Here is a 15,155-nt window from a genome sequence, read left to right as displayed (position 1 = left end):
AAAGCAAAATGAGCACGTTATGAATCAAGGCTTAAGAAAATAAACAAATAATTCAGTGTAACAACTAATGAATTAATTAATTCAGTGCATTCAATTCATACTTAGTTATACTATAGTTATACAGGTTTTAATTGTGAAATATATAAATATGCAAATTGGTCTGTTACTTTTAGTAACTTAATACGGTCGTAGGGAAAGTATGGCAGATCAAATTACACAGCAAGAAGTGACGTCCACAAGAGTGATACCATACCACGGAAGAAGACTTACATTGATATTTAAAAAAAAATGACATGACACTAATGACGGCAGCCACCTCAATGACGAAGATAATCCCATTTTGGGCATCTCTGTGATGTTGGTCCTCTGTGATGGGTGTCTTTATCTATGTGTTGGTCTATGAGTTGATGACACAAACCAGTCCAACCAGAATTTTGGAGTCACAGGTTCCATCATAGCATGTGTAACTGTTCCAAGTATCTGTGATTTTTTGTCACATGTTATTTTGGCCCATGATAAATATTGATTTGTACCTGAAACCGGGCTCATAGACACAGACTACTACTATACTATAGATGAAGACAAGGCTGAAGTTAAGCACCAGCTAACCGTTAGATGGAAGCTAAACGAATTTAGCTGTGCACTGATAAACCGGACCTTAGAACACTCATAAGTTTCGAATTAACCCACATTTTTCGGTTGTTCGATCAGCCACAAATTATGACTGAAAGGTTTCAGAGAAATTTTTCATTTTTTTCTTAGGTTTACTTTTGAAGATGTTTTCCAAGTTCAATATGTGGAAGGCAAATTTAATAATGGGGGCTCAAGAAAGTTATCGCTCAAAATTCAGATTTACAGAAAATTTTATTTTTAATACGCCGGGGCTAATATACAGTATTTCAATACTTATATATAAGGGCAATAAAGTGTAAACATTTTTTGCCTAGCTTCTATTTTCGTCCTAATCAAATGCTATTTTATTTCAGAAGCTCTGCTATTGGTCGAAAAGGAACACTATTTGCCTTTATCTATGCTGTGACTCACAGGCCGTCACATTAAAGAAAATATCGGAGACGGCTGTTACTGTTGTTCCCGATATTTTCTGTGGTGCATGTATTCGAAAAATTATAAGGTCGCGCGTTCCACTCCCATACATACAAAACTTCATGGGAATAAAATATCTCCTTCCACTAAAACTCAGGCGAATTGACAACGCCTTGGGGAATCAAGAGGCAGGTAATTTCCTGGTTGAAATATCGAAATCAATGTTGTACTGACTGGTACTGGCACTAACATCGTAGGCGAGCCCTGTTATTTGGAATATCGATAACAGGTACCGACAGTTCCATATCGATATCTGTGACAAGTATTTCGTGTCATCCACAGATTATCATCATGTTCAGCCTTGTTCTATGGATTAACGTGAAGAAGTTAAATTTTGTACAGATTTTCTGTTTTTAAGTGATTGCTCAATTTAGGGAATGTCGCCACATTGTTTTTAACCCAATTTTGACGAGAATGAGGAGCAACACTTGAAAAAGCTGTGAAAAATTCTACAATCATCCGACAAAAAACACGGTAAGGTTCTGTTTATTTTGTATCAGACGCTCTAATTTTATTTCTAAATATTTGCATGTGATACACTGTTCAGTGACATAGGAGGTTTTGTCGACAGATATACTGTGAAAATACCACAAAACGTTCGAGCAAAATGTTCAATTATTCGAGAAACAGGTAACTAGATTGTTGTAATAATTGTAAATCTCCCAACGCCTTAAACACGTTAAAACAATGTTAGGTTACACAATGTGATTAAGTGCAGATAACTAGTAAGTAGATCGAGCAATCTATTATCTATTAATAAATCCTGTACGTTGTTTGCATCCAATCGCATTACAGTCATGTGGAGATGTTTCTTATTATTGATTTATTGTTGTTTGTAAACATTTGGAAAGGCCTTACTTACTGTTTGCATTCGATCTGCCCCAATGGAATGGAAATCTGGAGTATTTGCAAATTATTTACATTTGTATTGACTTTCTCGACGGTTTTCCCCTTTTTTACGTAGTGAACGTTTTTTTTGACAAGTTTCCCTGACAAACTATCAATAACAGTGTCAGCTTCAATTGTTTTGCTTATTATAAAAGCATGGCGTGCTTAGGTAGCATAGCTGCATTGTGTCAAATACGCAGGGTATCATTTTTATTGCTAGTCAGATTTATCGCAGTTTTTTATGTTTTATCAAAGAGTTGGCTATGCATGTTTCAATGACACACCCTGTGTATGTTTTGTATTTTCCCATGTACGAGAGCCAAAGGGAGAATCCATCAAAAAGGCGTTAAACCCGAACAAGGGCTTTGTCAACAACGGGACTCCACACTTTAACAGTTCTGCGTGAAAAGGACCTGAATATTGATATGATCAAGAAATTGAAATAGATCGCAGTTATGGTTCAACCTCTTTCAGCGGGTTGAAGTTGAAAACCACAGGGCTGAATGATATTTTAAAGAGCGCGACTCCGGAAGCGTGTTTCACCACTTAGTCGTTTCCTGAGGACTTCTTAACTTGTACATGTATTTTTTCTGATCAGACAGTTGTTCATAAACTTGTAATTTCAAAGCTGAATGCTCCTATAGGTAAAAGTCCGGTCCGGTAAACATTTTAAGACTTGAACATGATCGGAATTGCCCAGCATTTATTACACAGTCAAGTTCTTCAGTTTATCACAATCCATTTATTGTTTGACTTTATACCACCAATGATCTGCAGAGCTACGGGATTTCGTCCACCGCAAAAGAACAACATGGAGGCGCCCAAGACCTCAGACATCATCATCATCGCCGGAAATTCGCATCCTGAACTGGCCAATTTAATAGCGAAACGACTTGGCGTCTCAATCGGCCAATGCGCGATTTATCACCGAAGCAATCGCGAAACGATGTTCCAAATCGGCGACTCCGTCAGAGGCAAGGACATTTTCATCATCCAAACCGGAACAAAGTGGGTTAAAATGCAAACATTCAATCTGAATTAATTAAATGCCGAATCCTCTTTCAGAGATGTAAATAACAACATAATGGAAATGCTAATTATGGCGTACGCTCTCAAAACGTCCTCGGCCAATTCAATAGTCGGAGTCATTCCGTACTTGCCCTACAGCAAACAGTGCAAGATGCGCAAACGGGGCGCAGTTGTAACCAAACTGGTGGCCCAAATGATGGTAAAATCGGGCATGAATCACATCATCACCATGGACCTGCACCAGAAGGAAATCCAGGGATTCTTCGATTGTCCAGTGGACAATTTAAGAGCCAGCCCGTTCTTGTTGCAGTACGTGCAAGAAAGTGTAGGCTGAATGCATTTCTAGTTTGAAACGGATCGGGAATCATGCAAAAAATGCTTTCAGATTCCGGACTATAGGAATGCAGTGATTGTGGCGAGAAATCCTGGATCGGCCAAAAAGGCCACTTCATATGCTGAACGGCTTCGTTTGGGCATCGCTGTAATCCATGGGGAGCAAAAGGAATCGGATGCTGATGAGGTGAAGAGCGCCAGCCAAAACCTACTTTACTCTTGAATCAAATACATTTGCATTCAATTCGCAGGTTGATGGGCGCTATTCCCCACCAACTGTGCCCCGATCGCGAACCATGGACGCAGGAGTAGGCGTTCCCATCCATATCGCCAAAGAAAAGCCTCCAATCAACGTGGTGGGCGATGTTGGAGGGAGAATTGCTATTATGGTGGTGGGTTGCGAATGTTATTATTGCCTACTGGTTGGCGCAATGGGAAATACTAATTGGAGACGCAAAATTCCTTTTTTTTCTACCTTACTTTCAGGACGATATGATTGATGATGTGCAGTCCTTTGTCGCAGCTGCGGAAGTTTTAAAAGAGCGCGGCGCATATAAAATTTACGCTCTAGCCACACACGGACTGCTCTCATCTGACGCTCCAAGACTTATTGAAGACTCGCCCATTGATGAGGTAAACTATTCAAATAAAAAAGCACATCAGCCCTTAAATTTGCCTTTCAGGTGGTTGTAACCAACACTATTCCGCATGAGCTGCAAAAAATGCAATGCCACAAAATCAAAACGGTGGACATATCAATCCTGCTGGCCGAAGCCATCCGAAGGATCCACAATAAAGAGTCCATGTCGTATCTATTCAGAAATGTGACTCTTGAGGATTAACAAACGGCGGCTCGCAGTGCCGAGATCGGCTGCCTTTAGATCACGTATTTCAGATTAATGCATTTTCGTGTATAGGAAGCTTCATTTTATTTTTACTTATGTGGAACCCTAGCTAATGCCGTTATATATTATACAGTGTGGTCCAAACTTGTTTCACTACTTTTTTGTCCCACGGCATTTTCATTTAACCATAGCGGTTAGAAGGCAAAACACCCAATTTTAGGGTTTAATTTGAAGCACACAGAGTGCAGTAGTTTGCTAATTTAACAGACATCGTAACTGTAATAATAAAGAAGTCAGGAAAAGTGCACACTTCATTAGAAGCACTAATAAAGGTGAGGCTAAAAAACGCGAAAACTTCTACAAAGGTTACGATGTCGGTTAAAACAGTAAACTAGTGACTTTCGACAGCAAAAACCGCCACTAGTTCGCTAATTTAACAGAGTTCGAAACTACAACAAAAAAAGTTACCAATAGTGCATCCTTCATTTGAAACACTAATAAAGGTGAGGGCAAAAAACGCGAAAACTTCTACGAAAGTGGCCATGTCGGCTAAAATAGTAAACTATTTCGGCAGCCAAAAACGCCAGTAGTTTGCTAATTTAACTGACATTGTAACTGTAAAAGTAAAAAGTCAGCAATAGCGCATCATTCATTTGAAGCACTTGTGAGGAAACTCGGAAACTTATACGAAAATTACGATGTCGGTTAGAATAGTAAACTAGTGATTTTTTCGGCAGCAAAAACTTCCACTAGTGTGCTAATTTAACCGACATCGAAACAACGATAAAAAAGTGAGGGTAAAAAAGTAACCATCTACATTAAGACAACCTTTATTACTGAATGCATACTGGTCATTTGGGTTACAAGTACAGAGCGTAAACAACAGAATGTTGTTCAAAAGCACTTACATAATCTAACTTAAACCTAGGTGCCCATCTGCACTGTATTTCCGCTTATTGTTGGGAAACAAAATTGGACTCGTGCAATTATATCAGACTACTTGGATACATAGGTTGACTATTTAGAATGATTATAGTTAGTACAGTGCAGCCGGGTAGTTGTTTATAACTTCCTTTTAACTATTTATACAGATTTGAAAATATTTTTCTACAACATTCAATTGAGTTTACATAGGGTAGTGTATTACTTGAGAAGTGTTAATTAATTTTATCTGATTTGATTTTGTTAATTGTTACTACTTGATATCATATCACCGTGACTTTTGGCCTGGTCCCTGAGTTTACCCTCCTAATGACAGTGTCGGCAACTTAGATATCGTCGTTTCTATCAGAGATTCTTTAATCGTTTTTTAAATGTGTTCAGATCAGACTTATCCAAGCGTTAGCTACACAAACCTTGCGTATAAAAGTAAGGGAGTAATCCACGTTCAAACATCTCTACAGTAACTGACTGGCCAACTCATATCTCTAATTATATATATTTAACAACTGCTTTGTTCTCGTCTCTAAAAATGTCTTTTACAAAATTCAAAAAGACAGCCTATAGGTCCAGTACGTAACGGCAGCCGCTCGCCATTTTCGTCACTCTACGTCAATGTTAGTGATGTTTTTAGGTAAAGTAGATAACGGTAGAAGAATTATTGTTATTTTTAAATTGTCAGCAATATCACATATTTGAGTCTGTCAAACAGGAAAGTTCATATTGCCTTATTCGATTTTCATATTTTTTTAAACCAACTTATGTTTTAACACAACCATACTAAATAAAATATTCACGCCACGTCGATTTACCGGAGGCGAACCATCGTATCTAAGTAATAACATAAGGAACTTGAAAGGATTTGGAAGATACTATAGGGGGGCGTTTATAATGCTTACACCAATCAACAAAACGAGATATAACAAAAACACGATATATATAAACAATAAGAGAATGATATGATCGATAACTGGAATATTTTCAGTTGGACATCAAAAATGGACTAGATTTGATAGGAGGGAACTTGTTTTAGGCCATTTGTTGCAAGAATAATTACGTCATCCTAACATCAAATCGAAACAAGCAAGTCATGTGATGCTATATGAATGCAGACACGTGGATAATTGTTTACATTTTACGCCAGCAATTTTTTTCCAGTCGCATCTTCGGCCAGCTGAACGCGACCGATTTTTTATACATATTTAACAAAAAATCACTACAAAGTTGCCATTTTTTTTAACCAATCCCCATGTTGCCCAGAGTCTACGCACAAACCTATTACTAATTAATGAATTCCAGTTGATTCTGTGACTTAAACTAGAGAAACATGGCTCAATTGCATTTAAAAAAAAAAACAACAAGTGCGTAGTCCTAAACAAAATGATTTGAGTTCCGTCAAATTCGATTTCAATTTCTTTAAAAAGCCCGACTAGTCAAGTTACAATGGAACAATTCATCTTGATACTTTCTTAAACGAAATCATTGACAATTTGCTGCTGTTATCCGATCGACAATGGTTAAATTTCATTGGGTTATTCCTTAGGTAGAATTTCGAGTGTTATATACCGAAAGTACACGCTAAAGCGTTTAAAAATAACTATAAATATCAATATTATCACAAAAATTGTACTTATATCACACAGAAAACGAAATCACAAGACACCGTGCGTAAAATGTAAACAAGCTGGGCAACGTGGATGTTGAATAAATACGGATTTGATAATTATAGATCAACAGTAACATAATTACTAAAATCAGTATACAGCAAACCAAGATTCAATAATTGGAATATTGAAAACAATACATCGACAGCATTTGTTCTTAGAGCTATCCCATCTACCATGGCGAAGAGAAACTTGCATTTTTTTTTTCATTTTTTGGATTTTTAATACTTAAATATGTAGTAACACATTTTCTATACTAAGAATTAAGTAGTTTACACGATAATATACTATGAAATTATAACAATTGTACAAGAATTCATCAGCCAATATATACACATATTGCATTTTAAGTTATTATACACAGCAAGTAAGCGTATGCGATCATAGTTGTGTCTATAATCGCCATGAGCAAAAGGTTTCTAAGCAAAATTTTGGCACGATTCATAATTAACCGATGTGTTGTCTTTTAATCAGTATGCAATAATATGACAGAAAATACCTCTAAAGCCTTACTATTTAAAAATGTGTGTAGTATCCTTTGACAAGTATTATAAAAGCGGTTGTTAAAAGCACCCTTTCTTTAGATGGACCTAGTGTTCTCTCTTACTTTACCTGTGCAAAAGTCTTATTAAATCTGATTGTTAAAAAATAGTTATATAGGAGAATTTGAACGGAAACTAACTATATAGTAGTATAGAAGTTGTTTTTTAATCACCTGGTATCCCTCTACAGTCTTTCTAACCATTTAAATACCTTAAGCTACGAACCTTATCCTATAAATAAACTAGACAGAGAGCGCACTTTTGTTTGTCATTTTAAGGCATTTGTTATTTTGATTGATCAACAAAAGGAATAACGGATTTTTGATGTTGCTTAACTAAAGTGGCCCGGAGCCGATTTCAAATTTTTGGAATATTGTGACGAGGAACAGAAGTTCGCAAAACGAATCGAAACGTTAACAAACACACAAAACGAGATTCAAGGAATGTTAATTTCAGTAATTCACTTAGCATTAGTGTTCTATAAGAATGATAATAATTCTACACCTGAGATTGAGGGCCTAACGTTCATTTTGCTACCCCACTCACAACTAGTCTAATTTGAATTTGCGTACCAATTCAGAAAAAATACCTCTGCGTTAGTAGAACGGCAAAACGTTATTGTACAATTAACCTACACGATAAAACTCTTTGATAATATTACAACATACATTATCTTTTTACAGTTGGCAGTACCTTGCTAGCATGAAATCATCGCAAAATCGCGAGATCAACAAAATTACATTTCAACACACTTCGAATCTACGCAGGTACGGATTAGTCTAAAAAATATTTTTATACTAGAAAATATCAATGTTCTGTCAACCATACCTGCACAAGTTCTTTAATCAAATAAATCTTCCAAAATCACACCGTTACTTAGTTCTACATTTTTTCTATTTTCATCAGCAATTTTTATACAATAGTGGGGCTAACCGTAGCCGATTTATTTAAATATACAATCAATTCGCCTAAATATGTTAAAACCCTGTCAAAAAGTCAGGCCCAAATTTTTCAATTGCACATATTAATAGGCACTTGAGTTTGTGCTGTTCACTGCACAACCGGAAAACCAGCAACGTTTAGAGGCGGTTGCTGATTCTCCAGACACTATAAATAACATACTGGTATTTAAATAGTAAAATAATCAGCACGTGGAATAAAAAGCACTAAACTATGACTATCACAACCATGGTTGGAAGAATTTGGCGAAATTCGAAAAAAAAATTTCAGCATTTACATTTATATGACACAAAGGGTCTTTGGTATAAAGTGACAAGAGTTGAAAGAGTTGAGTAATGGTGACGGCAAGATAAATTGTGCAAAGAGACCGAATACTTTTTTCTTTAAGAGGAGAAGAGCTATGGGATTTTCGGCGGATACTAACTCCATTACGGTAACGAAAGCGTATGATGTGACCGACTCATTAATAATAATACTTGAAGACGAAGTATTGCACAGCTTTGAAGATTATGCAACTTCCTGGAGTTTACATTATAATACTAGTTTTACTGACTAAATGCTGCCACTAGATAAGTAACAATTTTATTAAGTATGCCTACAGCTACCTTAAAACTACCCATTAACCATTTCGAATATTTTTTGCAAGTTTCTCTTGATAGACAGAACGCTTGGTCGTGAATGATGGTGAAAATATACGATTTTATGCGAGAAAGGAACAATCATACACATAAACTTACATGTACGATTACATTTCTTAAGTCAATTCAGGGAGTGTGCACAACGAACAAACAGCTGGACATATTGGCAAGCTTATTGTCCGTTGTGAAACAATTACAAAATAGAGTTATATAAAAAACGGTGCTTTAACACGTGTATTAGTGTTTTTTTAAAGCTCATCAGTAAATGTAGATATTCATTTTCGGGATAAAACTGAGACCAAGCAGGTCACGATTTAGTTACATTTAAGTATTATACACGTTATAACAAAGTCAAGAGGCACATCGATTGGTATTATCAAGTGTTACATGATGAACATTGCGCGATTTACTTTCTCTCTAAAAGCGAAAAGCTTCTACGAGTTTAGTTTCAACGATGTTGGCTTTCTACAGCTTACCAACTGATCTTAGAAAAACTGTAATTTCTCCTAAAAGTCATATACACTTTAAAAAGTAAATGTATTATTGCCGATTCATAAAAATAATTCTATACTATATCTATAAGTCAGGGTTTCAATTTTTGGCAGACTTTAATGTGACCTTGTCAAAGTTGCAATAAGACAGATCCGGAACCGAGTTTAACTTGAGTAGATCATCACTTAATCTTCCATGAGACAAATTGAATGTAGGACACAACCACGATATTACTAATGTTACATTAATTGTCTGTTATAATTTTGATATGGCCTTTTACCTCGTACGCAAGTAAACTATGTACCATCTAATAGGTGGAACTATCAAAAGATTAAATGATGTTCATGGTATTATCGCAGTAGGTTTCAATGATATGAGTTAAAACAAAACACAAACAATTCGAATTGCTCACACAACTTTGGCATTTTTAAGTCTTGACTCCTAACTGATTGTTAATTTCCCATTTTTCACGCGAATAAGCGCCTCAAACAATTATGTGTGAGTAATAAACTCAATAATTCTAAAATATGTAATTTTCGGTTTTAAGTCTTTATAAGAAAAGCGTCCACTTCACTTCGAATGCTCCTACATTTAAAAAATACTTAGGTCAGGTCAAGTAAACAAGTCTTATTAACTACCGAACACCAAGAATTTACTACTACGGTTAAGGTAAATTACTTTGCCATATTTCTATTTCCACTATTACATGGTGTAATTATTATATAATATATTCTTTAGTTCATATATATGTAATATATAGTATTTAGTGGCAATGATTAAATATATAATATATATACTTGAAAACACAAGTGGCACTTTGATCACAAATACTGTCAACCTAAGTGAAATACTACGAGTTTAAACATTTATTTAGATAATCAGATTTTATTTATTTTTTCTTTTTTTCGACAATTTTGAAGTTACGTATCGTGTGCATTTCCTGCTTGTACCTAGAACAGAAGTTTCGTTGCTGTTTGCGTATTGCAAATAGTCAGGTAACAGTCAGGTTGGTGGTATTTCAAAATTGCTAAGTTTGGGATCGTTTCACGTGTTTCATACAGCCACGAATCATGTAATCGTGCATCGTCTACACTACCTATTATGATATTGAAGCTGAGCTTATATATATTTTTTATTTTTAATTATTTTTATAAATAAACAACATTACAGTCTAAAAATTCAAAGGTACACAAATATCAGACAATAGGAAACTAATGCGTATAAATTTACCACTTGACGGCTACTTGCCACCAATCAATAAATTAACATCTCAGAAATTTAATGCACACTCGATAATATATACATTATATTAGTAAGTAAATCACAATACTTCATTGGCAGTTGTTCAGACACTTCCTCCTTAATACGAATTACTGCGAATTGAATGACTAGAGATGGAAAATTCAAATGAAATCGAAAAAATACTAAGTAACTTAACAATAAACTTTTGAATTTAATTTTTTTATCCCGATCGATAAAAACTGAAATATAAAGCATCCAGATGTAAGCCAATTATTTCTGCAAAAGCATATAGTTTTTCATATGCATATCCGTTTCATTTGCTACATTTGATGAACCAGTTCTAATTTCTAAGTCTGGTTCGACAAAATTTGAGTAAAAATTGTGACTCTGTTTCTTTGGTGCCAAATAACTAATAACATAACATATACATGACGATATATACCCGATATATATAAAGGAAATTTAGTCTGAAAACATTGAAAATTGGTAGTCTCCAACTGTTAGGTGATGAAGTCATGAAAACAGCGTAATCCAAATATGTATTTCGAATTCTTGATTGAGTCAATTTTAAACCTGTCAGTGTTTCCCAATGTTAAGCAGTCAATGTGTAAATAAATCATAATATAAGGACTATTTTTAAACCATAACACCACCAAATACGCAAATGTTGCGTAAGAATTTTTTTACATTTTTAAATTGCACCGCAGTAACTCGTATTTTTCGCTGAATACATTGCGAACGAAGGTCTACAAATAACTGTCAAACTGTTTCACATATTATAAAATCACTGGTGGGGCATAAGTCTACGAAATACCTACAACTAAATAAATTTCTTTTTATAGGTAAAAACTAATTTAGTACCAGGTTTTTGGTGGTTTTCTTTCTTTTCTGAAACAGTTGTTGAAGGCAGACCGTTTATAAATGGAAGTTATTGAATAATAGATGGAGTGATTGCCGTTTTTTGCTTGTAGAATACTCGCAGACGATTAGGTAAACCAAAGAATGTGAGATGGTAAATATTCCGTAAACAACCACTTAAAGGCCGCGGTATTGAGATGGGGTTCAATTGTCATAGCCAAGTAATTGCTTTTATGTTTTTTTATATGACGTGGAATTGGAATTAAGTTACGTCTTGGAGTCTAATTGTGAAAATATGACCGATAACACCTAGGCGTTTACTTAAACATAGTAGTGAACTATAAAAGATCTATGTTCGGAGCGTATATGTTTCTATCTGGATAGATCAGCGCGTATATAGTGTATGATTCAGAGTTGTGGTTGTCCAATTATATAAGAACACACAATATATCCCTACTACCAAGTTTCTTAATACTAAGTAATATCGTAATTCCTAAACGCTAATACATAGATACTAAAATTGGCAATAAGATACTAAATATTCTCTATTGGAACTTATGAGAAAGGTCTATTTTTTCCAGTAGGCTTAAGTAAAGCGTCTTTTAATGTTTAAAGCAGAAACAGCCTGCTAGAAAGAACAGCCCGTATTTTTGCACCATTTGTCGAAGAAGCGCCCATTTCTTAGATTAAATTCCATTGAAAAATAAAACCTAGCTTTTCAACGACAGCCCTAATTTAATAAAAATACACGTTTTGATAAATTCATTATACAATTGTTCCATTATTTTTGCCCGATATGACTTGAATATTTTAATCTATAAAACAGACGCTTAGCTTTCTTCAGAAGCTACTAAACAAACAATAGCTTTTGAAACAAAAATTTTTTTTTTCGTTTTTTATTTTTATTTTTAAAAATTAAAAAGCCACTTAAGAGTCACAGCACAGTTATGTACTTTTTTAAACTGCTACTTCATTCAAAATGTTTCTTTTGCAAATACCACGGTCGGAAGTTTCTTTTCTTGCATCTGAGAGTATATACGTTTAAATTGCTTAGAACATAAAATTCGATTTTTAATTAGACGCAGTCGAAAAAAAGCTTCGGCCATAGCAGGTTATTCTCAAGGGTCTTTGAACATTACGAAACCAAACTTAAATGCATTATAATGTAAACAATAAATTGAAGATTTGTCGACTTCAGTCTTTTTGCCACTAGAGTTGGTTTGGTAACTTCCGCAAATGGAAAGAAGAGACATACGCGACTAGAAAAATATCTCAGAATAAAGCACAGTAAGGGGTACGTGTGAGTGGCAAAATCAGCTGCCGTTTCGGTATTTGGGACACTGATTGATTCTGAACAATCTCTTGTAAGTTATATTTTGTATTCCGAAAAGCTTCACGTTGAAGGCAGCAACAATTCAGACTTGTTTAAAATTGAGCATTCTTTTTTTTATTCTAAAACTAATTAATTTCCATTTGCAAACTGATACAATTAATGTTCAAAGAGCCCGAAAGTTTAGAAATCTTGCATACCGTTCTTTCATACTGTTAGCTATAAAGTTGAATCTCGATATTGTATGAACACCACAATAACACATGTTTGTTAATTCTTAATGTGATTAAAACAATCACAGTATACAGACTAAAAATGTAACGATATTCAAAGTCTACGGCTAACACATCCATTAAACACAGAAATACATTTATTATATGATTTAAGGATATAATAAACTTTATTAATTAGAACGATATTTGGGTATTAACTTGTTAAAGAATTTTATTACTTAATTTATTTAAGAATACTTTCAATTAGCGTGCAGTCTAAAAACTGATTGTGTGGTGTTTTATTTTGGGAGTAATTCAACCCAAAAATATTTATTTAACAGCTTACGTAACCATGTATAATTTGTAAGTGTAATTTGATATATCAGGAATAGGAGATCACAGGTTCTGCGGGGATTTGAGAGTCCACGAAAACATTTCTGACAGTGACCACTCGCATGCCACTATACCACCGTCTGGTCGAAGATAAGTGATTTTTCTAGATACCAATCAAGGCGACACAATATAGGATAGAACTATTTAGAATTTTTATTGAATGATTGACTAGGCCTCGTGCAATGAAACGGTTTCCGAAAGAGTACTCAACCTCGACCAAACCCAACAACCTCCCTTTAGTTCTTGAATAACAGAGCGGGGCTCAATGCTACGATTTCAATTTATAATTCGCGTCTTTTTTTCTTTCGTGTTTTCAATATAGCAAGTATAAAAAGCTCAGTCTTTACCCCATTTTTCCCGACTCCTAACCGTAATTAATCTTGATGGCAATTTTTTATACGAGAATTGATCGCTCCCACTGCTAGCGTGCTTGCAACGGAATCAATTACAAATATTTTCCAAGAACTACAAGGGCATTGGCCACCTTTCGCTCTAAAGTAACTCTTGTTACATATATCCCCAGCATAATTTTTCCATCGCCCTATTTAACCAAAACGAAAATAGGATAGGATACATGCCACGAAAAGATTACTACACCGGGTTCCTTACCATATACAAATAACTTAGGTACGTTTCAAATTAGGATTAAACCATATTTAAAAACAACGCTAATATTAAAGAGTGTTAATATATAGGAAAATATCTAAATATGAGAAAGTCTATGCTAAGAGCTCGAAATATATAAAATGTAATTATTATGAGTTTGGTCACGTATTTAAATATATATATATTTCATTATATATTATATTAATATTAAACCTTGCTTAATTGGGACTAGTTTAGGTTACATTCCATATGCGTCACTTGGTGCGTTCAAAGTTGAGCTCGGTACCACTAAAATGTAAAACGCATCGCAGTCGGATATTAAGTCACTAATCTTCTTGACACAGTGGTTTACTATTCCGTTATAAAGCTAATTAGTTTCATTTATTATTTTCAACAGGCCACGCTACTGGTTAAAACGGACACTACCAGTAAGGCTTTAAAAATAAAAAAATGGCAACTCGAAAATAAATAAAAAGAATGCAAAATAATAATATAGCTTCCCAATTTTGCGCACTTTAAAGGCAAATCGTGTACATTTGGTAAATCCACCTCCCCTAAATTTAACCTTATTGTAAATAAAAAAACAAGTATATTCTAGAACAATGACTACGTCGATCACTGAATAATAATCAGAGATAAAAATACAACGTCTAAACGGAGTTTGCGATTAAATTATACAATAAATATCAATCAATCAGTAAATTATTAGTTAATTTTAATTCGTACAGGTAAAACGAAAAAAATGTAACAAAACGCGATAAAACTTAATAACTCAACTGATTGATAATTATTCAATATCTTTCGTTCTCTTCTTGACTTAAATTCATGTGTCTCGTTTGATTTACATGGACTCACCTCCTAACAAGTCATTCGGTAAGAACGAGTTAAGGCTGGAGGGGGTGGCTCTAGCTGGGTCACTAGAATCCAGAGGTGTATTTGCCCATAAACTTGATGGGTTATTAGGCCATCCTGTGCTCCAGGTGTCTCCACCTAATCAGAAAGTGCAATATTCTAAACAAGATGCGCAATGTTTTCAATAACAATTCACACAATTCAAATAATAACCCCACGGATAAATTC

At 34.7% G+C, this 15,155-nt stretch overlaps 3 protein-coding genes across 14 annotated transcripts in view; 1 reads left to right on the top strand and 2 right to left on the bottom strand.

Annotated features, from left to right (window-relative positions):
- Positions 1 to 2,307, bottom strand: part of LOC109545257 (lipid droplet-associated hydrolase) — a 4,513-nt gene extending 2,206 nt beyond the window's left edge. The window contains exon 1 of the mRNA XM_048663537.1: positions 1,967 to 2,307. The gene's annotated coding sequence lies outside the window, so the exon portion shown is untranslated. The remainder of the gene's footprint in view (positions 1 to 1,966) is intronic.
- Positions 1,331 to 4,343, top strand: LOC109545256 (phosphoribosyl pyrophosphate synthase-associated protein 2). Of its 4 annotated transcripts, none has more exons than XM_019915828.2 (8): positions 1,368 to 1,578; positions 1,676 to 1,734; positions 2,770 to 3,000; positions 3,058 to 3,346; positions 3,407 to 3,541; positions 3,606 to 3,746; positions 3,841 to 3,987; positions 4,038 to 4,343. In XM_019915828.2, exons 2-8 carry the CDS (start codon positions 1,712 to 1,714, stop codon positions 4,194 to 4,196), a joined length of 1,125 nt encoding a protein of 374 aa, XP_019771387.1. In that variant the 5' UTR covers positions 1,368 to 1,578; positions 1,676 to 1,711; the 3' UTR covers positions 4,197 to 4,343. The 4 variants fall into 4 exon arrangements, with proteins under 4 accessions (XP_019771388.1, XP_019771387.1, XP_019771386.1 ...); XM_019915827.2 differs by having other exon boundaries at positions 1,369 to 1,578; positions 1,652 to 1,734; XM_019915829.2 differs by lacking the exon at positions 1,676 to 1,734 and having other exon boundaries at positions 1,331 to 1,578.
- Positions 4,344 to 5,013: 670 nt separating this feature from the next.
- Positions 5,014 to 15,155, bottom strand: part of LOC109545246 (protein Gawky) — a 28,879-nt gene continuing 18,737 nt past the window's right edge. For all 9 annotated transcript variants that reach the window (XM_019915803.2, XM_019915809.2, XM_048663533.1 and 6 more), the window contains one exon: positions 5,014 to 15,065. In XM_019915803.2, the coding sequence (XP_019771362.1) occupies positions 14,917 to 15,065 (149 nt within the window). In that variant the 3' untranslated portion in view covers positions 5,014 to 14,916. The remainder of the gene's footprint in view (positions 15,066 to 15,155) is intronic.

This window comes from Dendroctonus ponderosae, unplaced genomic scaffold (genome assembly GCF_020466585.1).
Source record: "Dendroctonus ponderosae isolate FM_Combo_2020 unplaced genomic scaffold, Dpon_F_20191213v2 Dpon_F_20191213_2, whole genome shotgun sequence".
Lineage (NCBI taxonomy): Eukaryota > Metazoa > Arthropoda > Insecta > Coleoptera > Curculionidae > Dendroctonus > Dendroctonus ponderosae.
The sequence above is the reverse complement of the archived record's forward strand: the minus strand, read 5'-3'. Positions and strand labels throughout refer to the sequence as shown.

Bases quoted from the DNA above. Each gene is read 5' to 3' on its own strand.
- LOC109545256 (XM_019915828.2), top strand. From the start codon at position 1,712: ATGTTCAATTATTCGAGAAACAG. The intron at 1,735-2,769 runs GTAACTAGATTG...AATGATCTGCAG, and splicing joins TTCAATTATTCGAGAAACAG to AGCTACGGGATTTCGTCCAC. The intron at 3,988-4,037 runs GTAAACTATTCA...TTTGCCTTTCAG, and splicing joins AAGACTCGCCCATTGATGAG to GTGGTTGTAACCAACACTAT.